The 25,536-nt window shown below is 38.9% G+C and overlaps 2 protein-coding genes across 2 annotated transcripts; both read right to left on the reverse strand.

Annotated features, from left to right (window-relative positions):
- Window positions 1–16,070: 16,070 nt before the first annotated feature.
- LOC146733658 (uncharacterized protein F54H12.2-like) lies at window positions 16,071–16,604 on the reverse strand. The gene has a single exon (XM_085490860.1). It carries the CDS (start codon window positions 16,602–16,604, stop codon window positions 16,071–16,073), a length of 534 nt encoding a protein of 177 aa, XP_085346986.1.
- Window positions 16,605–23,178: 6,574 nt separating this feature from the next.
- LOC146733659 (uncharacterized) lies at window positions 23,179–24,075 on the reverse strand. Its single transcript, XM_085490861.1, has one exon. The coding sequence runs from the start codon at window positions 24,073–24,075 to the stop codon at window positions 23,179–23,181; it is 897 nt and encodes a 298-aa protein (XP_085346987.1).
- Window positions 24,076–25,536: the final 1,461 nt, after the last annotated feature.

Raw genomic sequence — 25,536 nt, forward strand, 5'->3', positions numbered from 1 at the left:
ATTCCAATTTTCGGTAAACCACCACCCAAGCAGGACCGGGAATAAAACCTCCTTTGGAGAAAAAACGTTCGAGAATATGTACCCATCTACTTACAACATGTAGCATGTCGGGCTTCAGACAAAGCATATTAATAAGATACTTGAAAGTAAACACTGCAATAACATTTTTGATGAATAATTTCATTTTTACAAACATGTACGTTGCTACAAAATTATACACTGCAATTGCTGCTAATAATATTGTACACTGTCACAATAGCGATGAAAACATAGCTTAATGTAATAACATTAATATTATCTGCACTATACACAATCTTTATAAAATGACAAAACGTTGCTGCTAACTGACATGCATATCATCGAAATTGCGAAGACAACTTTAGCTTAGCTAATTATTGTAATCTAAACATAAACGGCACTGTATACACACTCGATATGGGCAATCACGTAAACATGGACAATAGTGGACAAACAACAGAACTAAATAATGGATCATAACTTGAACAACAAACCAATATAACATAATAAAGGTCAAGTACTAAAGGGTGGTCTTCGTTGTCCTCGCTATAATGTCCACCTATGTTTAATAACACAAATCATTTGACCTAGACCAAGCCATTCAATGCTTATCCCATGGCATGTTGAGACGGTAGTTTCTTCCACGTTAAAACATTCGGAATCTAGTCTAAGATTAGAAGAAAACATAACGCGACACAACATAACTCAATATAACAAAACAAAACAAAGCGAAATTACACATAACGTCAAGTACACCATATATTTCACATCTAGCTCCATTGATACCGATCAAATTGGCAAACGTTCCTTTCAACGGTTGTGCAAAAGTTGTTAAATATTAATAACATAGCATCACATTCTTATAAATATTGACGTAAGAGATATGCGGGACATTTAAACAAGGATTATCGATGCTTGGTCGAATAGATAAATTCACTATAGAAATACTAATGTTCTATACAATATCCAAACTCTCAAAACAACAATAATCAATATGATAAACGGATGAACGGCAACAGAAGCAGAAACAGTCCCAGACAAAACTTAAGACATAGTCAAGAAAACATCAAGTATTTGACCAAAAGGCACAAGAATGTGATTTCAAAGTAGTAGATTTAGTTTACCTACATACGCCTAAACTTAGAATAAATTTATCTAAGAAACTACAGAACTTATGGTCCATACCATTCAAATAATATGCAAAAAAAAAATCATTGACGGCACGAAAATAATTAGAAACCTGACACACGTCAACAGATTGAAAATGCAATAAGTTTCATTGACGAGAATCAAAAAACAAAACATGTTTATTCTTACAGCTAAAATATTAATCGACATTGCAAAAACTAGACACAATCAAATAGTTTTGAAACAGAATTCCCCTAAACAACGAATAAAATAAAATAAAATCGAAAAAAAAATATTACGAAGAAATTACAAAAGTTTACGTCAAATTGTTGGGGTATTCAACATGCATAATACGTGGAAACGAATTTTAACGAAAGAGCATTACTTGTTTTAGAAAAAAATCAAGTTGTGATAACCGGGTCACCATATTGGAATCGCAACCAAATAATAAAAAAACCAAACAAAATAACAAGTTACTATTGGTAAACAAAAACAGTTTTTTTGGTCTTAGTTTAGTTTATTTCGAAGATTACTATTTTATTCGGGACCATCATGTCGTCTATTGTATGAGACATAACCGACACTAGAAAAGTTTATTTTACGAAGGAACAATTATGTTTTATTTGAGAAACGAATCTCCAATACAATTACCAGGGTTCATAATAATCATAAAGGTCTAATGACATTAAGAGAATATTTAAAAGTTAGGCAACGGTCAGAAAAATGTGTTCTTACCGACAAGGCTTTTATGTAATGTTCCAATACGACGTTCAACTCAATCATTTTTGTTTACAGATAAAAGAAATGGAGTCCATAAAGGGTTTACATACAATACAAAATGTATTACAATAACGGCTGCCGATTCATATAATATCAGGTACTACGACACATAAGCCAACGTGTTAAATGACAATACTCAAACTTCGAGCAATCATTTAATAATTTGAAAAAAACTATTGCCTCAATGCAGTGATGAAAACATTTATATAAAATCATTCAACAAAGATATACGGGACGATATACAGTTTTCAATCGTAGTCGTAGACTTACAGATTGTGACTGACTTAGGAAAAACAGCTAAACTACTGAAATCGCCTTATGCTAATCAAACACAGACCATTGCCTTATAAAAGCTCGAGAAACAAGGATAAAAAAGTCTGGCCTTACGTTAATTAAATTAAATAGACACGTTCGCCTTTACTTATCCTTAATACGTCACCCAGAAAACATTTATATAAACACTGTATTATTATTATATAAATAATGTAAAGCTAACCGTTTGTACCTTTGTATAACCTAGTTTAATCATTTCTACTTTCGTAAAGTTACCATTTTAAGAACTAAATTTAACTGTAATGCACATTTGTGATATGTTATAATTAAAATCCATTCACTTGAAATCGTTTATTGGCTTGTATAGAGATGTCTTTCATAGTGACATCACGCACACACATTACAGTATTTTTTAGTATCAACAACTTGTATGTTTAAAGTAGACATTATATCGGGATTTTCAAAATACATTGCTTATTATTTATGTTCTATAGTGGTAATTTCGCAATAATTTAACCTGTGAGACATCGCTGCTAATCACGTGAATATGCCAACAGGTGCAACCATTCGCCGATTATATGTTTCCTCTGCCACTGACAACGTTCCTCACTCACTACGCGTAGTTCAATGTGTCGACGCCAACAACGCTGTAATATGAATTATTATAAACACATGGACCCCGGGAGTGATTTAAAACATGCAAGCTATAGTTTCGGGTCACGGTCGTTTAACCCCTGAGCGTCACGAAAGAGAGGAATTTGATATTTCAAAACCTAGCCGAAAAAAACATATTTTAATACACTTATAATCCAGATTGCCGTTTAAACGAGAGAGACAGCACAATGGGTATTTCAATTCAAGTGTTTGAATGAATGCCATGCGTATTCGGCACGTATTGACTCCCTACTAATAATTAACAGAAAACACAGAGACGGCGTCACGGAATTTTGCGTGTGGTTGGAAGCGAGAACTGCTCACCATCTTCGCGCCAAATGTGCAACCTTACTAAGGGGGCGGGGGGGGGAGGCGTGCTCCCGGAAAAACTGAAATCAAGACTATCTAAAACGCTTTTTCCTGCATTTTGAGAGGCACATTTTGCTGACACAACAGGTTTCAGCTTTTTGGGGGCGGCAATTGCAGACCCCCCTATCGGCGCTGAAAGCTAATAATAATATGTATATACCATGAGTTTAGTTTTATTGGCACAAGTCGAGTTCAGTCCAAAAAGTAATTATTATTGTTGATGAGTGTCATTGTATTCAATGGAAGCTACAAATGCCATTCAGGGAATATTTTCAGGACAGAACCTCTTTCCACTAATTTGGTGGGCATATTTTTAGTTATTTTATTTTTTTCCTGGCCAGTTTATTTATGTAACATTTTAAGAGTGCATGACACTGATAAACGTGACTAGTCGGGTACGCCGTTCCTCCCCTGGTCGTAGGGTAGTTACCGACTTTGCCGTGGTGTCTACAGTACGAAATATTGTAACCCCCACCTCTTACCAACAACATAGTTGCGTTGGTGCGTGGTGAGGGCCGCGTGTTGTGCTGTACCTCTGCAAGGGCGGACCATACCGACGGAGAGAACTGTAGCAAGTATATGTTTTGTGTACCTAATAAACTATGGTTTCACGTAATTCATGTGTAGTGTCGTATGTGTAAGATTGGCCGTTGTGCATTATTGCTGCTGATGTGCATATAGTTATATTGAACTCAACTGGAGCCCATCAGTCTAAATTATACTTGTGTTACACAAATTGTGTAATTTTATATTGGTTAATAACCCGCACACGAGGTAGTAAACGTATTGCATACTATTTGGTATTTTGGGTTAATATTTGACCCAGTGACCTCGTGACACAGTTCTGTTACAGTTTCAAAAGTATTGGGGAAGCCAATTTGCAAACTCGCTAGCGAATTGGTTAACTGCTTCGGTGTTGACTAAACAATTGGGTTTCGAATACAATACATTTACACATTCCCTTGCATTACATAACAGTCTTTGTGCTGAGGCAGATATGGTTCACAACCATCACCAGTTCTGTTGTTTTCTTTCTTTCCGTGTCTAGTTCAGGGCGGTACTGAGTAACACAAATCCCATCGAAGTACACGTGGACCAAGAAGTAATAAATAAATAATAATATTCAAATTTCCTTTTCAATTCAAAGCTTTTCAACATTATCTGGCACAATCTCATTTTCGATGATCTATTTTTATTAAGGGTAATGTTGACAAAAAATAAAACTGCTTGCTAGTGAATTCACCATTGTTGAAACCACAGACATGCATACAGTGTCTTTATTCACAGTCTGTAAACATTTTCTGAACCTTTGCTGTCCATGGAGCTGAATATGATTCATCAGTCGATAAATACGAAGGTGACAATGAAAAAGATGTACACAATGAATTTTTTTTTCAGACAATAATTACTATTCTATATATTCGCATCATTTCTGGACAATGCATTGTTTACAATTTAGCACTATATCTAGTGCCATTTTACCGCTGGATTGCAACAATTTAAATCTTTAATCTAGTACTCTCGTATTCTCGTATTTCGTATTCTCGAAGCGGAGCTACGTCAAAGAACGTTCTATGCTGCTAAGACGCGCACCAATGTACCATGTATTTCTATGGGGTCTGCACGAGCTGCTGGGAAAGGCCGTTTGAAGAGCCGATGAGAACAGCTAAAGTCGAGAAAACTGCATAAAACTTAATCCTGAACAACCAAATTTATGCAGGAGTTATCTTTTTACAATATTCAGGGGAATATGAACAACCATTCCAAAGTCGGCGAAAAATTAGTTCTACTCGCACTGAACGCTCGTTCTATGACCATTTCAATACGCGTACAAATCGCATGTTTACTCTGTCACGTTTTAGAGACTTTTAAGATAGAGTGTGGGTAACATCATTGTAAAAAGTGGGAACGAAAAGCGAGGGGTTACCGTAGCTGATCGTTTGGAAGTATAAAGCTGGATTATCAGTTACGAACTAATGTGTATTCTTTTAGGTCTAATCTGGTGTCTCTGCGTGTAAGTGTTATTAGCTAAATGAGTCACAGTTCCCTGAACCCAACACCAGTATTCACTACACAAATCTCAAGTAGCGGGTCGATTATTTCAAATAGCAGACCAAATTTGTGGTGTGCAATATTTAAGTAGCTGATTGATTTTTCTCAAGTAGCATACCGATTTTCAAATAACGCAAGATTGTTTAATTAGCTGATAATTGTTTTCAAGTAGCTGATCGATTGTGTTCATCGGTTTCTGTAAGTGACGGATAACAGCTCGAAATATACGTATCCTTTCTTATCCAATATAATTCGTACCAATAATAACATTAATTACGTACAATAATTCGTTAAGTCATTTTTAATTAGATGCCAGTATTGTTTTGCAAAATTTCAATCCCTCAATGAGTGTACTTGGAACATCCCTCGATGCCTCGTGACACTACCACTTAATGTTGTTAGAATGAAAAGTTCGAGAAGCCAATGAAATGACTTTCATCTTGGTGTAGTCTGCAGATTGGGTAGTCTCAGATATAAATCCATAGTCATAAAAATCTGTCAGTGACATTTAGGAAACAAAATAATGCATTTGCATGTCCACATCGTCTCATCCGACCAAGATTGTAGTTATTGACAAACACATTATTAGGTTTTGATCAAACAACTGTGTTATTCGTCATCGTCTGCGCCCCAAAATTGGTTTATTCAGAATAGGTATAAAGTTTAGTTTATTCATGCAATGTTTATTCTTAATTTTACTGAGTATTTATTATTCGATAACCGGTCACAGGGGTCTGACAGAATAACATAGTTTATTGACAGCAACAAACTTTTATCACACCGCTCGTCAGTTTCTTTTAAATATCAATCTGACCTCAGAAAAAAAATATTGTGATTTGTGTGACTTGACAAAATTGCGATGACAACTAATAATCTAAATATAGACAGCAGTGCAAACATACTCGTAATATGCAATCACTTGTAGAAAGACAATGTTAAACAATATGTCACGAATGTCAAACATTAAATCATGTTTATGTTGTATGTCGTGATGGTGGCGTTTTGTGTTTGTCTTACGGCGATAGATAGGCAATGTTGTTTTTGGCGATAGATAATTGTTAAATATAGAGTGGCAAGATGTTTCTTTTAGTCAGCACTAGGGAAGCGGACTTTGATAGAACCCGATCTGAACGTTCATGTGATCAAATGTGGATGTCCGATCTTGTAGGTACCACAGTAAGCCATTGAATAATATTGCATCATGGGAGTTTGTGATCTATTCTGGAGGACGTCGGTTCGCCGTTGCTGGCAGTATACCATTTTTTACGTGTCTACTAATCACGCGTTTGCAAGTAACGTTAGAACAATACACTGTGTATTGTCATACAAATTAATGTATTGTGATCTACGGAATGTGCATCATAAAGATAATTCTATTGGCCAATTCCGGCCTACTGCAGTTAACGAGTGGGGAAACTCGCCAGTGAATGACATTCCCGATTTTGGTTCTGAACTGGACGTGCCTTCTAATTTATGTTACTGGCTACGGAGGTGTACTGCGGTGCAAGGGAATCCACCCGTACCACTCTCCTTCTACAAGTTACGAATATTGTACAGATAAACTCTGTAATTGATTGGTATCGTGCTCGACTGAGTGTGCAGCGTGTATTCTACGACTACAGTGCTTCTGACTGCGTTTTGTAATTACCGTCGTCGCCACCGGTAGCAGAGACTCGCTGGAAAATACACCGTTATCACGCAAAGACCCGTTTTCATCTAGTTTGAAGAAACTGTATGTAGGTAGGGCTGTGTCCGATCGCCAGTATATTATTTGCGTCCGTTGTTTGTTATGTATGTTTGTCTCTTAGTTTTATGCATGCATGCATGCAAGATTCTATGTTAGACAATTATTTACATTATCGATTTAGGCATTTCCCCGTAATAGTATAACGTAATCCACTACCCCTTTATAGAGGGTTTGGCATTTCTTGCCTACCCTTTTCCCGTGTGGAAATATTACAATATTATTACTGAATTATATTTCTAGTGTTATATTTTTGTGTAACAAAACAACGTGTACCCCACTACCCCTTGTAACGGGTCAGGCATTTCCTGCCAATCTTTTAGGTGTGTGGAATAAAGTACGTTGTTTAAACCTTACTAATGTAGCGTGTACTTGTTGTTTATGTCGAATATAAATTATACAACTGTCTTAAGTTTCGAATTATTAAAGGACCCAGTTCACAGGGGTGTTATGGGTGTCATTTGTTTGGGACAATTTGAAACCTTAGCTCAACCCAACTAGCACCCTGTGACACAATACAATAATATTGATGAACAAAAGAACTAAATACTGGATCATAACTTGAACAACAAATAACCAATGTAACATAAGATGTCCATCTAAATTTAATACCGCAAATCACGTGGTCCACACCAAGCAATTCATTGGATGCCTGATGGCACATGGAAACAGTAGTTACCGCTTTACTTCGAAACGAGGGAAATATAGTTTACTTTACTTCCAATGCATGTAAATGTCTGAGTTGAAATTCTTAAGAGCAGAACATATCACACGATATAATACGGCGCCAATTTTTACTGATTTAAAGGATATTAGTCGCGCTACGCCTGCTCGAGATGTATGGGTCTCGTATAAACGAAGATGGCGGCTTTGACTGTTGCGCAGATAAGCGAGTACAAACTGAGACGTTACCAAGTTTTAGTTAGGTATTTTTTTAGATTTTTGTAAGGTATCGAAAAAGTTACCGGCGGTAATTAGTGCAAACCTCAGATTGCCGCCCTTTAAACGACGTATCTTTCCACTTTGAAAATGCTCAGCGACTGTCAAGTGCCGAATACACAATGTACACAATGTACAAACCTGCTATGGTTATTATAATTGATACTATAATGACAACATTGAATATACAACAATTTCGCAATGTACATAGTCACCCAAAATCATATCATGCCAAACAAAGAAAAATCTTAGAAATGTTTGTTTTCGGGGCTCCCCACACTGTCGTCTTGAGGGTCTATATAATTGAGGGTTGTATTTAGTTGTTGCAAGTCCAATTATTGAAATTGTTCAAACAATTACCTATTTCTAAATGATGATATAACATTACATACTTGACTTATTGTGCGTAATTGTGTTAGTATTGGTGCAGTTTATACTTATTTCAGTGTCAAGTATTAAAGTAATAAGTTAATACCTAAACCTAACAGATACAAAGTTTATGGGTGTTGAGATGTCTATTCACACGACCCTGGATAGCGAACGAGATATGTGCACTTTGAGTTAAAGCTTCTGGCAGAGTTAAAGGAGCTTTTCATGTACACGAGGTATCTGTTTATATTGAGTCCCGTGTGTTTCCATTGACGTTATTAGGGGTCCAAGCCCTTTCAGGGCTCCACTTTTGTTATCACTGGAGTTTTTCTTCTTCGTCTTCTTCTTCTTTCCATCGTTTTTTTCAGCTCGTTTGAGAAAATGGATGAACAGAATGTTTCCAAACTTGCTGTGCTGATTGGTGGCGACGTGAACTTGTGCATTGAACTTTCTACTTTCTAAATTTGTATTTGTCATGGCCGCTATCGCGGGTCAAAATTCGACCGGGAGGGGGGGGGGGCTAATCACCCTTTTCTGAGGGTCTAGGGCTTTCATTTTTTTACTGTATATAGTACTGCCTAAATGCAATAGATATTGCCAATAACAACTTTAGCGTTCACGTGCCTTATTCTGTTATGTTCATTTAAATAAAATGCTGACTCAGCGTTTTTCATAATATAGTCTATTCTTCTCTTGAACAACATGGCCAGTAGAAACTTGGTATATAGCTTCTACTAATGTATATCTACTAGTTTGGAAAAGAAAATATGATTGGTCAATTAATTTTGTCGCCATCTTGGATTTATGAAAACCAAAAGCGGTCATTTTGACCATTTTGTTACAGTCTAGAAGTCACAATTTTTGTTGTATTGCACATGTAGCCCATGCCTATTCTTAATGAGGTAAGAGAACATTAGAGGTCACGTGACTTTGGCCGAAATTTTTTTTCAAATCCTTTAAAAATCTCATTCTCATAAAGTTGCTGACCAATTGACATGAAATATGGCAAAATCCATCTACATGCTTAGCTCTTTCATGTTTGAGCCCAAAATATTGGTTGGTCATGCGGATTGGCCGCCCATTTTGTATTATTGACAAAAATGACCTAAAGTTTGCGCATTTCTTTCTCATTGGTGCTTCAACCAATTAACTGCCGATTTTGTATATAACATGACTGGTCATAGCTGCATATGAGAAAAATAATATATTTTTGATCAGTCACATGGTTTGGACGCCATCTTGGATTATAGGAAAAACTGACCAAAAGTTTAGGTATTTGTTTTTCGGGGGTGCATCCTCAGATATGTATGTGACATGTCTGATCATATCTTTATTTGAAAAAAAATAATAAAATATCGGTCCTACATGTGGTTTGGCCGCCATCTTGGATTTTGTGAAACGGGAAATGGGCAATTACATGTGTTGTATTGATCCGATTGGAGTGAAAATTTGTGTGTGCATTCTAGTCTCGAGGTTCATTTTTCCAGCTGAATGGCACATGGCTAGGTGGGGGCTTCTAACCTCATTAATATGCATAACCTTTATATCTCAAGCACTGTTGCAGTTAGAAAGATGAATCCCGTGTTCTAAGACAATGTTGAACAAGAGATTTGATTAAAACAACAGATGAACGTATAGGGTCATGTGAGCTCAATAATATGCATAACTATCATATCTCAAACACTGTTGCAGTTAGATAGATAAATTTTGTGTTATTATGACAATGTTGAACAAGAGATTTAATTAAAATAAAAGATGATCGTATATGGCCAGGCTAACATTTTATGCTACATTGGTTATTTGGTGTTCAAGTTATAATCAATATTTAGTTGTCTTGTTCATTATTATTATTGTAATGTTTAACATTGTCTTTCTACAAGTGATTGCATATTACGAGTATGTTTGCACTGCTGTCTATATTTAGATTATTAGTTGTCATCGCAATTTTGTCAAGTCACACAAATCACAATATTTTTTTTCTGAGGTCAGATTGATATTTAAAAAAGACTGACTAGCGGTGTGATAAAAGTTTGTTGCTGTCAATAAACTATGTTATTCTGTTGACCCCTGTGATCGGTTATCGAATAATAAATACTCAAGAATAAACATTGCGTGAATAAACTAAACTTTATACCTATTCCTAAACCAACCAATCTGGGTACGCAGACACTGACAATTAACACAGTTAAGGTTGTTTGATCAAAACATTTTAATGTGTTTGTCAATATCTGCAAATCTTGGTCGGAGGAGACGATGTGGACATGCAAATGTATTATTTTGTTTTCTAAATGTCAATGAGAGATTTATATGACTATGGTTTCATATCTGAGACTACCCAATCAGCAGACTACACCAAGATGAAAGGCATTTCATTGGCTTCTTGGTCTTTTTTCATTCTAACAATATTAAGTGGCACTGTTATGGGGCATCGAGGGATGTAGTCAAATGTTCCAAGTTCACTCATTGAAGGATTGAAATTTTGTAAAACAATACTGGCATCTGAATAAAAATGACTTATCGAATTTGTGTACGTAACTTATGTTATTGTTGGTACGATTTATATTGGCAAAGGAAAGGATACGTATTTCGAGCTGTTATCAGTCACTTACAAGAACCGATAAACACAATCGATCAGCTACATGAAAACGTTCCACTAATTAAAAAATCCTGTGTTTTTGAAAATATGTCTGCTAATTGAGTAAAATCAATCAGGTACTTAAAAATTGGTCACGACAAAATTGGTCTGCTATTTGAAATAATCGACACGCTACTTCAGATTTGTGTAGTGAACACTAATCTTGTGTTCGGAGAACTATGACTCACTTAGTTGATAGAACTTACACGTAGAGATACCAGATTCGACAAAATACACATTAGTTCATAACTGATTGTCCAGCTTTATTCTTCCAAACGGTCAGCTACGGTAACCCCTCGCTGTTTGTCCTCACTTTTTACAATGTTGTTACCCATACTGTATCCTAAAAGTCTCTAAAACATGACATAGTGAACATGCGATTTGTACGCGTATTGAAATGGACATAGAACGAGTAGCACCAATTCTCGGGAGCGGACATCCGGGCATTTTCACTGCCTGGCAACCATCACGGTGAAACTAAAGGCTGAACACTCTGAGAAAACGGTTCTTGGAATAGTTCTTCAGATCTAGACTCCCATGGATATTGTAAAAAAGATTACCCCTGCATGTGCAACATATATAAATTTGGTTGTTCAGGATTGAGTTTGTGCCGTTTTTTTGTTTTCATCGGCTCTTCGACCGGCGATCCACAGCAGCTCGTGCAGACCCCATAGATATACATGGCACAGTGGTGCGCGTCTTAGCAACATAGAACGTTCTGTGACATATCCCCGCCCCGAGAATACTAAATAGTACTTGATCTACGATTAACATTGTTGGTAAACTGGCACTAGATGTAGTGTTAAAATGTAAACAATGCATTGCTTCTTTATTCTCAAAGTCCAGAAATGACGAGAATATTTTTAAATTGTCCCGTAATTATTGCCTGAAAAGAAATATTTCATTGTGTACATCTTATTCATTGTTATTCAACTGTGTATTTATCGACCAAGAAATCGTATTTAGCTCCATGGACAACGAAGGTTCAGATTGAAAATGTTTATAGACTGTGAATAAAGACAGTGTATGCATGTCTGTGGTTTGAACAACAGTGACGTCACTAACATGCAGTTTTATATTATGTCGACACCACACTTAATAAAAATTTATTTTCGAAAATGAGAGTATGCCAGATACTTTTAAAAATCTTTTAATTGAATAGAAAATTTGCATATTTCTAGTTCTGAGTTCAAGTGTACTTGAATGGGATTTATGACATTACCGCCATGAACTAGACACCGGAAAAAAGAAAACAAGAGAAGTGGGGATGGTTTTGAACCATAAGTGTTTCAGCACAAAAAACTGTTGTGTAATGCAAGGGAATGTAGAAATGTATTGTATACAAAACCCAACTGTTTAGTCAACACTGAAGCAGTTAACCAACACCTCTGAGACTTGCTGTAACAGAACCATAACAATAATAAAAAGTGCTGAGTGCTGAGATTCACTTCGAGTATACCTGAAATATAATCTTATAATTGCATACAAATCGTCAAAACGTGCAGTTTGGTGACAGAATGCCAAGATTTGACAATTCCATGAGGACATCGCAATGTTCTTTCAACACATGAAACGGGTGCGTAAGTAGTATAGTTTCAATACGCATACAATTACTCGTATATATACTCTGACAATAACTCCACTTTCACATTGTGCAAATACAAACAAGACATTCAAACTTCCTTACAGTAACATGTATAAACCCGAATAGATAGTCACTAATGTGCTGGATCATTACTGTGGCCAAAGACATTGATTCTTCCATAAAACAGCAGTGTCTCTCTTCAAATAACCAAAATACCTTTGTTTCACAACAACGACGTCGACTGTTCCAAAGGTTTTTTGTCAACTCAATTTTTCAAGATAAACATCCAAGGTTGTTTATTTCACTAGAAGGAAATGTCTTTTTGCAGCATTTCTAGTATTAATTTTCATTGCACTATTTCCCGGCAATTCACACAAACTGCAAATCAAGTTTTTTTACCGCATCCATAGTTGTTGACACTTTGCATCCGCCATGATGGATGTATTTTGACCCGCGGATTCTGACCTTGCATTCTGGCTACATTTACTGCCCTTTCATAACAGTTCAATTTCGATTCATTATTTCATCCAGATTCCATTTAAAACCAACCCTTATTTCACAGTCACTCTATTTTTCACTTTTCTAAAAATATGTTACTGATCAAAAGACTTCCCACTCCCATCCCAAAGTACTTCTACAGACACAGCGAAGATCGCCAACATAACTACATGTAACCCTCGCTCTCAAGAGCTGAGGAATGAACTGCCTCCTTGTTATCATTGCGTTGAACTTTGAAGGCACAATCAGCCAATGGTAAATGTTGATTAGTGCAAGCTGGTTGTTACATTATCTTCCTGTCTTCTTAGATATAATGTAACAAATACTGAGGTCAGTTACCGGACAAATTGGTGAATATTTTATAATTAAAATATAAAGTACAACATGAATATCGACTTCAAATAACTTAAAATATGCCAACCAAATTAGTGAGAAGGGGTTCTGTCCTGATAATATTCCCTCACCGGCATTTGTAGCGTTCCTTTGAATACAGTAATGCATAGCATTTGACATTCATCAACAATAATAATTACCTTTATTAATCAACTAGTTTTCTGTTGTTTTCATTGACTGTTGTCTTCAACTTGACATGTCCAATGAAACTAAAATCTTGGTATATACATATAATTCGTAGCTTACAGCGCCAATATCATTACACCGGGAAGGATTTAGGGGCGGCTGAGACCCGTCGTGTCAGCAAAATTTGCTCATTAAAATGCAGGAACTGCAGGGTCTAAATTTCAATTTATTCCAGAGAGCACACCAGCCCTTAGAGGAAGGTCGCACCATCGAGGGATAGTGAGCTGATCTCGCCTCTAATCACGCGCAAAATTTTGTGTCGCCGCCTCTGTGTTAATTATTAGCAGATAGTCAATACTGCTACTACTAAAAACGTACCGAATACAGTGTGGCATTCATTCAAACACATATCTACCACACTGGCATGCCCATTGTACCACCTTTTCTTGTTTCAACTGTATCTGGATTATATGGATTTTCGTATATTAAAATATGTTTTGTACGTCTAGTTTTTGAAATATTAAATTAGGTTAACACTGGACTCTTTCGTGACGCACAGAGGTTAAACCACAGTGACCCGAAAATACAGCTTGCATGTTTTAAATCACTTCCGGGGTCCCTGTATTTGCAATAATTCATATTACAGCATTGTTGGCGGTGACACTGTTAACTGAGCGTAGTGTGTGATAAACGTTGTGACAAAGGAAACATATAATCGGCAAACGGGTGCACCCGTTGCCATAATCACATAATTAGCAGCGATCTGTCTCACAGGTTAAATTATTGCGAAATTACTACTAACATAAATAATAAGCAATGCATTTAGAAAATTCCGATATATATAAGTTCATAATGTCTACCTTAAACATACAAACTGTTGATACAAAATAATATTGTAATGTATGTGCGTGAGGTACCTATGGTAGTTATCTCTGTACGAACCAATAAACGATTTCAAGTGAATAAAATTTAATTATACCAAATCAAAAATGTGCATTACAGGGAAATTTAGTTCTTAAAATGGTAACTTTATGAAAGTAGAAATGAATAAACAAGGTTATACAAAGGTACGAACAATTAGGTATACATTATTTATATAATAATACAGTGTTTATGTAAATGTTTTATGGATCACTCATTAAGGATAAGTAAAGGCGAAATTACAATGTAATCACATAGAAATTGGAAAGTGTCTATGTGATTTAATTAGCGTAACTACGCTTGTTGACAATGTGCTTAGGGCTACAAGGTTGAATGTTAGTAGTTTAAGTTCCTTTGTCGACAGCAACTATGAGTTTAGAATTATTTCTCAGTACTTATTCACTGTTACAATGCTGTACCATTACTTTCACCATCCTACTACAGCCAGATCTGAAGGCCTTTGCCGCATTCTGGCCACGCTGTGTGGCGCGGATCGCGTGGACGGGTTTCATGTTCTCTGCACGTAATAAGCTCGGTTATTAAGCATCCTTTTTGGGGGATACCCGGTGGCCGAGGGGAAGACGTGTAGTGGCGTAAAGCTAGGCGATTAGGTGCCGTACGCGAGCGCCGGTTCGAGTCACGCACGCAGTACGTGTTTACTATAATTAGACATAGTCTTTACCTTGCCGTTTATTCGGTGTTATTTGCACACTCTAATAAGTACACGTCATTTTGAAAACTAACGGAGTTTATTACACAAAGAAGGGGAAATCTACTAATGAGTAAATAATCAAAAAGAATGAATTAAAAACTGAGTAATTGAAATTGAGTATATAGAAAGCATACATTTTGTTTTTGTTTTTTTGTTTGAGTAAATAATCAAAAAGAATGGATTAAAACTGAGTAATATAAGAAATATTCGATTATAATAAAAACAAGAAAAAAACGAGTAACATCGAAAAGTCAATACACATTTTTTTTCTAATCAGAATCGCTCATCTGTGATAAAAAGAAAAAAAAGAGAAATAATATGAAATCGATATATATATACATGTGAAATTTCAAAAGCATAAGTCATCGAGTAAAACTGTGTGGGAAAAAATATTTGTCATAAATAGGGAGGTTGAGTCCGGTCACGTTTTCGATATATCTGTTCACATAAAGGTCATTCAAATGTCTAACACGCGTAAAAGAGTCGGCTACGGACTTCATAGGTTCCCCCCGACATCTGTGCAGCAAGTAATACAGGACGTATTGACCACAAACTGTAGTGAACGGAGCTTGTAGTATTTGATGATTGTAGACCCATGTACACACGTTTTTATCGAGAAATCTCTTAAATTCCACGTAGTAGGGTTGACTACCATACGAGTCAAAATATTCTCTGCGGTAGGGATCCTTCAGATAAAAAGCCACCCAATGTGTCCCGCCTCCGCTACTGTCATCGGTGTTTGATACGAACGCTGCGGGATACTCCAACACTTTAACCTTAGGCCGTTGATCTCTAGCATAAACGTCGAAGAACACGTTTCTAGTGTACGGATTAGTCGACAGAATACGATTCAGTTGACTCGTGTCCATCGCAGCTAGAAATCAGTCAATACGTTTCTGTCTCTGTCAATCTCGATAACGTTGTCGTATTCAGCATAAATCAAAACGGACACAGTCTCAGTCAATGCTTGTCTGAACTGAATCTCAAGACCAATCTTTCCTTCTTGTATCAAATTGAGGTGATAATCGCTGGCCGATTCGTCGGGAGTGAGGTCAAATGCGAAGATTGTGTACCCTTTGGGATATTCGTCTCGAGTGATGCCGTTGCCTTGGTCTTGACCCATTTTATTTGTACCGGTAAATAGAGTGTAATAAGCCATGATACAACTTCTGCCACCAGCTGCCGTGAAGTCTGTCTTCAATGGCTTTGCGGGAACTTGCTCGCCTCTAACGTTGAGGACGAGTGAAGTGATACCGTAATTCTGGAAGTTGAATGGATTGGTTCCGTAGGATCCATTGAAAGACGTATTAGAAACCAGACACAGGATGATTCTTTTGGGCAACTGACCAAAAAATATCAAATCTTTGTTTAATGACATAGTACCAGCCGGGATGGAAGCGATTTTCATAACGCATCGATCGATGGGGTATTTTGCAGTAACTTGTTTCAACGCTTCGACGTGTCCCAGTTGTACGCTGGGGCTCAACTTGACTTTTCTCACCAGGAGAGTAGCGTTGGTGATGACTACTTTGAATGCTGGATTTTCGGTTGAACTGATCAAGCAGAACTGATTTTTACTTCGATGTAATTTCAGTCTAACTTCCACCCCATTGAGTAAATACTTTGGTTAAAAAAATATGTCTCCGTGTATTCGTCCAATCATGTCGACCGTCTTACTGAGTGATGTGTATGCGTATCGACGTTTGAGTCCCATGTTAGCGACATCATCATCAGCCCTTGGGTTTGCAACATTCATTTTTCCAGCGGTGTCCTTCTCAAATATCACCGCACCAATCCGCGTTGATTTGGCGTCGCCTCCATAATTCAATAGCGTTTCGATCATGGCTCTGTAAGAGTAGGTGGGAGATGCATCCGAAATCTGCTTTCCATTTAGGTACACGTCGATTTGATTGAAGAGGGAATGCAACCACAAGTGTACAGGCTCTACAGTGGCGTCCGCAGCCAAATTACTTCCGTTGGCATTCGTGATTTTAGCCTTGATGTGCAAAAGCGTAGAACCAATATCGATGTAGTCACTTCCGGCCGAAGGTATTACAAATTCTATCGGACCATCGGCTATATTCGTGAGTGGGTTTACCTCTTCGTAACTTCCTTTTTCGATACTTGTCTGTGTCGGAGGAATAATAAAGAGATCGAGTTCTGACTTTGCGCATTCGCAGGAGTGTTCGTGTACAAAAGCCATGATGTTCAGTCGAATATATCCGGAGATCTTCTCCTCTTCTTAGCCTTGGAAGAAATGACACGTCTCGTTGTTGTCTTCTTCCTTTTGATGGTGCGTCCTCGCCCCATTTGAGAGGGTCTTCCAAATAAATTGCTCAATACCGAAGAAGTAATTTGACGACCCGCAGTCTTTGCTCTACTCAAAGCCGCTTTTTAAAAGTTTTTCCCTTGTACAACGTCACCTAGAATACCCAAACCGGCATCGAGCGCTGGTTTTGCCACTGCTTTCAGAATTGCGGCCGATCTCGCCAATCCAGAAAACATACTTCCGATTCCATATCCGCGTTGCAGTCTCGCGCCAGAAAATACAGATCCTCGTCCAATCTGATTCATGTAGTAATTTCTATAAACCCCCACGTGAGGAGTGTAAGTTCGATGTCTGTTCATTTTTTCTTCACACTAGCGAAGGACGAGCTTTGCGAAAACTTAGCGTCACGACCTTATATCAATCTCCACAGTCTCAAATGTTGACGTTCGAATCGAGAGGAAGTAAGGTTTGTTGTAAGTGTGATTGACGCTATCTCCGTGGGTTCCTTCAACATTGACTAAACAGAAACATCACCGACCATATTGCAATACACGTAGAGGGAATACAAACTTCTAATGTCGGCAAGGTAGGGACTAGTGCATCTTTTGTTTGTAATTGTTGTATTTGAGGGAAATCCTAACAGTTCGGCCAATCCACCCATCAAGATTACACGAGCTCCTTCTTCAGCCGCCACGGTCACTCTCCTTGACCTCGAATTATATGTCATCAGTATTTCATCTGGTAGACCTTTTTCTCGAATCGCATCTAAAATCATTTCGATCGAGTTGTAGTAGCCTGGATTCAATTTCAGTTCTCCGTGATCTCTCATATTGGGTGAGGCATCGTAAAAGATCCTATTTTCGTCATGTACGACGTTGTACCACGAATTTGGGTAGTGGATGTCGGCCAATTCTACTTCCCAATCGCCATCTAGCGAAAGCGTTCTCGGTAGTTTGACAGTGTATTTTGTCAATGTGTTGTTCGGGAACACATCGAGCGAGGCATTACTAGGGAGCGTCAAAAAGAAATCCTGTCCCGACATGATGATCTTTGAAATGAATCGGGTCATCGTGTGTGTGAACGGTATTTATAAACGTTGCAAGTCCCTGATCCAAGAATTAAACGAATCATCATACCCACGCCACTTAACGAAATATTCCACGTGGCCTTTACGTTTTCTCTTGCGCAGCACTTTCTCCACAATGTACAATGCATCATCGTCTTTTACTATTTTCTGAAGTTCTTCTTCGTAGAAAGTACCTTCCAACATTTCGCCGTTGTAATCTGAAAATTTGTAAACAGGTGGTTGCGTGTTGAGATGTCCAACAATCGTGAATACCTCTTCGGTCCAATTGGGTAGGTAATCTTTCTTGAAAACGTGTTTGATTTTACTGATTCTGACACTGTCCCTGAGTTTATAAATCTTCCTCTTCTTCAACCCCTTTTTCTCTGTGCTTAGATCTCCGTACAATACGTCTCTGACCTTTTTCTGGTTCGCGTAGGTAACGAGTGAGGGTTTGGTATTTATACTTCTGTGATGGGTATTGTTGTAAGAACGTACCATGTCGTCTAATACAGGTAGATAAGTCAACGTGTTGTTCTTCGTGAAATATCTGAACATTTTTCCCTTGATGGTTCTGTTGTATCTCTCCACAATGCTGGCTTTAGTCTCATTGCCTGTAGTAAAGAACTTAATGTCTTCGCTCTTGAGGTAGTTCTGAAAAAGTCTGTTGGTAAATTCAGTTCCTCTGTCTGTGTGCAAAACGTCAGGGCGACGCCCCTTCCCGAGTATTTTTCGAAATGCCTCGACCAAACTCGCCCCTCTCTTGTCTTTCAGAGGTCCGACGAAAGCATATTTTGAAAAAAACATTGATACACGTCAATAAGAACTTGTATCCACTGTTGTATCTGGATATCGAGGAGAGATCGCATAGATCAGCCTCCCACTGCTCGTCCACTTGGAAAACCACCACCCTCCTTCTTTTAAAGGACCGTCTAGAAGGTTTGTGCAGAGTATATGTATCCTGTTTACTCAACCACTTCTTCACGTCCGACTTGGTTATCTTTTTTCCTCTCTTTGTTTTTTTTACGGAAGCATAAAGGGAATTCAAACCCCCGTAACTTCCAGGACTTTGGACATCGTAAAACAGTTCGTCTAGGACGGTGTCCATCTTCTTCGTCATTGTTTATGGGTGTGGTTATTTCACACGCACAGAGGCAGTGGATACGTTCGATAAACGAAAGCAAAGTGGGACAGCGTGGATCCATCATGACCGACTGAACCAAACTGAGATCTAGCGGTTGCGACGAGGTTCTATTTAATACGTCACCCACATGTGTCGAGGATGAATGGGAGTGGAAACCACATGGGGTCCACGTCTCCTCGGAACTCTCCCCTTGAGTGTGTTGGTATGCATGTAAGGCCACCGATCTGTATTGCCAACAAGGTCTTGAGGTACATTTGACATTTTCATAACTTCGGCAAATTCTCTCCAACCTGTGGGGGTGAGATTCTTCCTTTTACGCAAGAAATCATTGACTAAATCGATGATGTGCGTGCCTGGCACGGATTGTCCATCAATGATTAATTCACCATTTTCACCCCAGTCGACCCGTTGGTTCTGTTTAACTTTCTGTAGTGGAAGCTTCGCTTTTCTCTGCATGCTCTTGGGAACACTTTGTAAGACTTCGGATGTAATTTGATCTGGCACACCGTCTTTGTCGGGTTGAGATTCCCGATCGGCTACAGCAACAGTGCTGGGTAATTGCTGCGTAACGGAGATTGGAATCGGTTCGTTTTTCTTCTCCCGCAACAACAAGTACTTGCGTAGAACCTGTTGGTACAGTTTGACTTTTTCATCTTCAGTCAACTCTTCCATTAGCGTTATGTCGTTCATGTCTCTATCCAGCGAAGTCAATGATTTCACCACAGGTCTTGTCATTTGAGCATTCTGGCTTTGGATGGTAGATAGTAGCTCAGCAGGGACTAAAGCCATCTTCTTCACGGATTCCATCTATTTAAGACCTAGTAGGGGAGGGAGTATGCTCGAAAGTAACGGAGCAATCAAGGCGGCCAGGAAACCTCCTTTCTGAACCAGAATTTTTTTCTTTTTCTATATTTGAGTTTTCTTATTGGACAGTGCTCGGAGATGTTTCACGTACAACGCCAATTTTCGTTTCTGACTAGGTGATAGCTGGACGTTCCCTTTCAACACATTGAGCAAGAATTCGCACAGACACTGTATCAAGTCACTAGAGGCTCCATCAATTATCCCCTTTTGTTGTTTCGAGTTGGCCTTGCGCAATACAGAGAGAAAATCAACGTTCTTTCGCATGCGGGATGACATGGTGAAATGACTGACGATGAAAGACTGTCTTTTTGTATACCTTTCTCACGTACACTATTGGTACTTGAGATGAAAGTATGTTCGTTCAAATGCGTATTTCCTCAGGGGTGTCTGGCATCAGATCCACGAGGAGGTAACCGTAAGATTCCTGGGTGGCATCGGTGAATGCCTCCTGAAGAAACTTAATGTTTCCGGGGTACATTTGCTTTGCCAGAACGTTGACTTGTGATGCGTCCCTTGGATTTTTAAACTGGAAAATGTAGTGCGTGTTGAGACTGATGGTTCTCGATTGTCTGCCCTGATGAAAGAGATTTTGCAAAATCAGTATCACGGATAAATTTCGATGGTGAGATCCCTTTGTGAAGAACTGGGCGATTTGTTTATCGTTACCCGTTTCTGTCATCAGATCATCTATCACCAACAAGTTTCTTTTAGTCGGGTCAAGTATTCTACCAATATCTGAGGTATCCCTTCGATAAAGCGAATTTGAGGCACTGTCTTCATCATTTCCAAATAGGATGGCTGAAACTCGCCGTAGCACCAATAGATAACGTCTGGTGGTGGAGATATGACGCTGTCACATTGTTCTATTATCTGTTTGATTAAAAACGTCTTCCCAGACTGCGTGGGACCGCACACGAGAGAGGTAAATGGGTGTTTCAATCTTGCATCCATGACGATATCATAGGACCTCGCTGGTTATCGCGTCTCCTTTTAAATTCTTCAATGTACTTTTTCATCATCCAGTTTAAAACAAAATAAGGCAGTGTACATAAGCCAGAATAGACGAGTGATAGAACCTCGTCCGATTTGGTAGAGCCCATGTCAATGTGATTGTTCAAGGTTCAAATGGATGAATGATGGGTAACCGACGATCTAGCTTCTATTTATATATTTTTTGTTTTTAGAAGCCGTATGGGAGGGTACAGTAATCATCTTGTATCATCCGTTTGTCATACACTAAACTGTACGTTTTAACTTCTTCTCTATTGAATATTCTATCTCCCTTGCGCGTTATTTTTCGAGGGTCTTTGACGTGTAGAGGACCGCTTGTTCTCCGAACGAGTCAATTCATGGAGTCAAAACTAATTTCCAGTTGATTTCTGTAATTGAGGGTGAACCCTCTCACTTTACACACCGTTTGGTTCCCACTTTTGTCCGGTTTGTGTAGTCGGTACGCGTAATTCATCGGTCCTCCCGATACGAAATGTGTGATGTAATTATCCGTCGGAGTTATTTCTCTCGCCAAATCTCCGAGATAATCACCCGTCGGTGGATCCCATTCTCCAGCTCGTTGGATGTAAATGATGGAATCTGTGTCAAAGTACAAGACTCTACTACCTAATTTCTCCAGAACACTGTAGAGTTTAAGTCGGGCATAGCTTGTCGTCATGGCAGCCAGTACAACGTTCGTATTGGGTGCTTCGGTAATGTAGTCTTCTTTATCGCAGTGCTGGATAAGGACCATTTCATCACTTAAACTTAATGTTTCCGGGGTACATTTGCTTTGCCAGAACGTTGACTTGTGATGCGTCCCTTGGATTTTTAAACTGGAAAATGTAGTGCGTGTTGAGACTGATGGTTCTCGATTGTCTTCCCTGATGAAAGAGATTTTGCAAAATCAGTATCACGGATAAATTTCGATGGTGAGATCCCTTTGTGAAGAACTGGGCGATTTGTTTATCGTTACCCGTTTCTGTCATCAGATCATCTATCACCAACAAGTTTCTTTTAGTCGGGTCAAGTATTCTACCAATATCTGAGGTATCCCTTCGATAAAGCGAATTTGAGGCACTGTCTTCATCATTTCCAAATAGGATGGCTGAAACTCGCCGTAGCACCAATAGATAACGTCTGGTGGTGGAGATATGACGCTGTCACATTGTTCTATTATCTGTTTGATTAAAAACGTCTTCCCAGACTGCGTGGGACCGCACACGAGAGAGGTAAATGGGTGTTTCAATCTTGCATCCATGACGATATCATAGGACCTCGCTGGTTATCGCGTCTCCTTTTAAATTCTTCAATGTACTTTTTCATCATCCAGTTTAAAACAAAATAAGGCAGTGTACATAAGCCAGAATAGACGAGTGATAGAACCTCGTCCGATTTGGTAGAGCCCATGTCAATGTGATTGTTCAAGGTTCAAATGGATGAATGATGGGTAACCGACGATCTAGCTTCTATTTATATATTTTTTGTTTTTAGAAGCCGTATGGGAGGGTACAGTAATCATCTTGTATCACCCGTTTGTCATACACTAAACTGTACGTTTTAACTTCTTCTCTATTGAATATTCTATCTCCCTTGCGCGTTATTTTTCGAGGGTCTTTGACGTGTAGAGGACCGCTTGTTCTCCGAACGAGTCAATTCATGGAGTCAAAACTAATTTCCAGTTGATTTCTGTAATTGAGGGTGAACCCTCTCACTTTACACACCGTTTGGTTCCCACTTTTGTCCGGTTTGTGTAGTCGGTACGCGTAATTCATCGGTCCTCCCGATACGAAATGTGTGATGTAATTATCCGTTGGAGTTATTTCTCTCGCCAAATCTCCGAGATAATCACCCGTCGGTGGATCCCATTCTCCAGCTCGTTGGATGTAAATGATGGAATCTGTGTCAAAGTACAAGACTCTACTACCTAATTTCTCCAGAACACTGTAGAGTTTAAGTCGGGCATAGCTTGTCGTCATGGCAGCCAGTACAACGTTCGTATTGGGTGCTTCGGTAATGTAGTCTTCTTTATCGCAGTGCTGGATAAGGACCATTTCATCAGAGACAAAAGAAAGATCTGTGACGTCCTTTGTACTATCCATCAACATTTCCAACAGTTTGGCGGGCGTTTCTACATATGTGCTCTGTCCAAAGTTTGATCTCTGTCCCAGCTTTCCCCAGAAGGAGTTGAGATTTAGCTTGGCGAGAGCTCTGAGACCTGGATTGGTGGTTATCTTGCTTCTGTCCAAGACGATACCTTCTCTTTCGCAGTACCTTTGGATGTACATGGTTCGGTCTTCCTCGGTGTGACACCACTCTGGAAAACCGGAAGACTCTTGTTTAATTTTCAGAAACATGTTGATGTACTCGGTGAACAACCCTCCTTCTTCAGTTTCAGGGTTGTATGTTGCCGACTCATCGTAATGCCAAACTTCGTATACCTTGGTGATGCAATACCCTACTTCTTCAGCCTTTTCCAATTCCGGAGTGCACCAAACACCCATCAGCTGACGTTCATTGACACCATGGTGACATTCGTCTTGATTCATGGTTTCCGCGCATTTGGAACAGAGTGGGAACATCAGTTTGTTGTTCACCCTGAAAGGTAGAACTGGTATATACAATCTCCTCGGAGGTAAAACATCACACTTGATAATACCGAAATAGTTTGTGGGTTTGGCGATAAAGTCTTTAGTTACGACTGTTGGGTGGCCAACTGGATATCGCTAGGTCTTATTGATGTACGGGTAGAGGCTGCAAAAGTCAACATATTCTATCTTTTCGCCTTCCTTGACCTCGTAATACAGACGCAGGGCATTGGTACGACCTCCGAGAAAAGCCTCCCTGCCTCTGATAGGATTTGAGATATCTAAGCTTCCGACAAACCTCTCGACTTGAGATTGTTCTTCATCAGGTTTTTGAAATTGCATTCCCACATGGTGACTAGCGAGTATCCTTTCGATTTCAACAACTCTTCCCTCGCCAGTAGCCTTTCGTAGAGGGATGTCATACTGAGTTCATTCTTGCAATTCGTCTCATTCCTTCTGGGAAAACACTTTGGACAACCGTGGAAGTAACAACCGTAGTACTCATACAAGGTTTCGGTAGAAGCATCATATCTGTCTACGTAATAAGGTCCAATTTTCATCTCCCTTCTGGAATTACGAACATGTTGAATATGCGTGTTATTGACATGTGCCTCGTATTCCATCCATCTTATAGCATCTGCAGATTGATTCTGGGCGCTGAGGTACCCTTTCTCAGGCACAACCCTTATTGTGTCAGGAGTCAGGAAATGCTTTCGAAATATGACGTTGCACACGGAAGCGATTGTGATGCAACGGCTGAAGGGGTCAACTTTGGTGAGATCCATCATCATCGATCTAAATGCCAAACATCACTCCTCGAGTATGTGCACGTCGCTCCGACAGTATTTGAGCAGTTCTTTACGTAAATCATAAACGGTGTTCTTTTCTACTTCTCCATTGTACCATGTGTAGAATGTCTTTCTAGCCGCCTCCTTCATACCATCTGGGTCAAAATAACGAGCCCCGGGTATCGGTCCTCTGTAATTGTCTCCAGTGGTTCTCGGAAACAGGTGAGGAAAAAACCCCTTGTGTAACTCGTCTATGCCGAAGGTCTTAGGAAGTTTAGATAGAGCCATGGGCAAGAAATTCAAGCTATCAATGAATTTGATATCTGCACGACGGATGTATAGTTGCATGACTTTTGAACCATTCATGATGACTTCGGGTAGTATCTTGTGATCGTGACAGTATTTCAGAATCATAATTCCATCATACCCCTTCGAATTATGCGCGATGAAAATCATCCCATTATGCTCTTTTTCTAACGCCCACTCGCAGAAATCTTCCAAGGTACGTGGACCATTGAACACTTTCTCCGTATTCGGTGGAATTCTCGCTACGCACAGATCTGGAATATGAGTGCAATGTTCGTCGGTCGTGCATTCAAAATCGTAAAAGACGTAGAGTTATCCTCAAATTCTT

Source organism: Saccoglossus kowalevskii, chromosome 16 (genome assembly GCF_978046115.1).
Source record: "Saccoglossus kowalevskii chromosome 16, keSacKowa6.1, whole genome shotgun sequence".
In the NCBI taxonomy this organism is placed as follows: Eukaryota; Metazoa; Hemichordata; class Enteropneusta; family Harrimaniidae; genus Saccoglossus; species Saccoglossus kowalevskii.

What these genes read in the sequence shown, in the direction of transcription:
- LOC146733659 (XM_085490861.1), bottom strand. Translation starts at nt 24,075, where the DNA reads ATGAATCAAGACGAATGTCACCATGGTGTCAATGAACGTCAGCTGATG.
- LOC146733658 (XM_085490860.1), bottom strand. Translation starts at nt 16,604, where the DNA reads ATGAAAATCGCTTCCATCCCGGCTGGTACTATGTCATTAAACAAAGAT.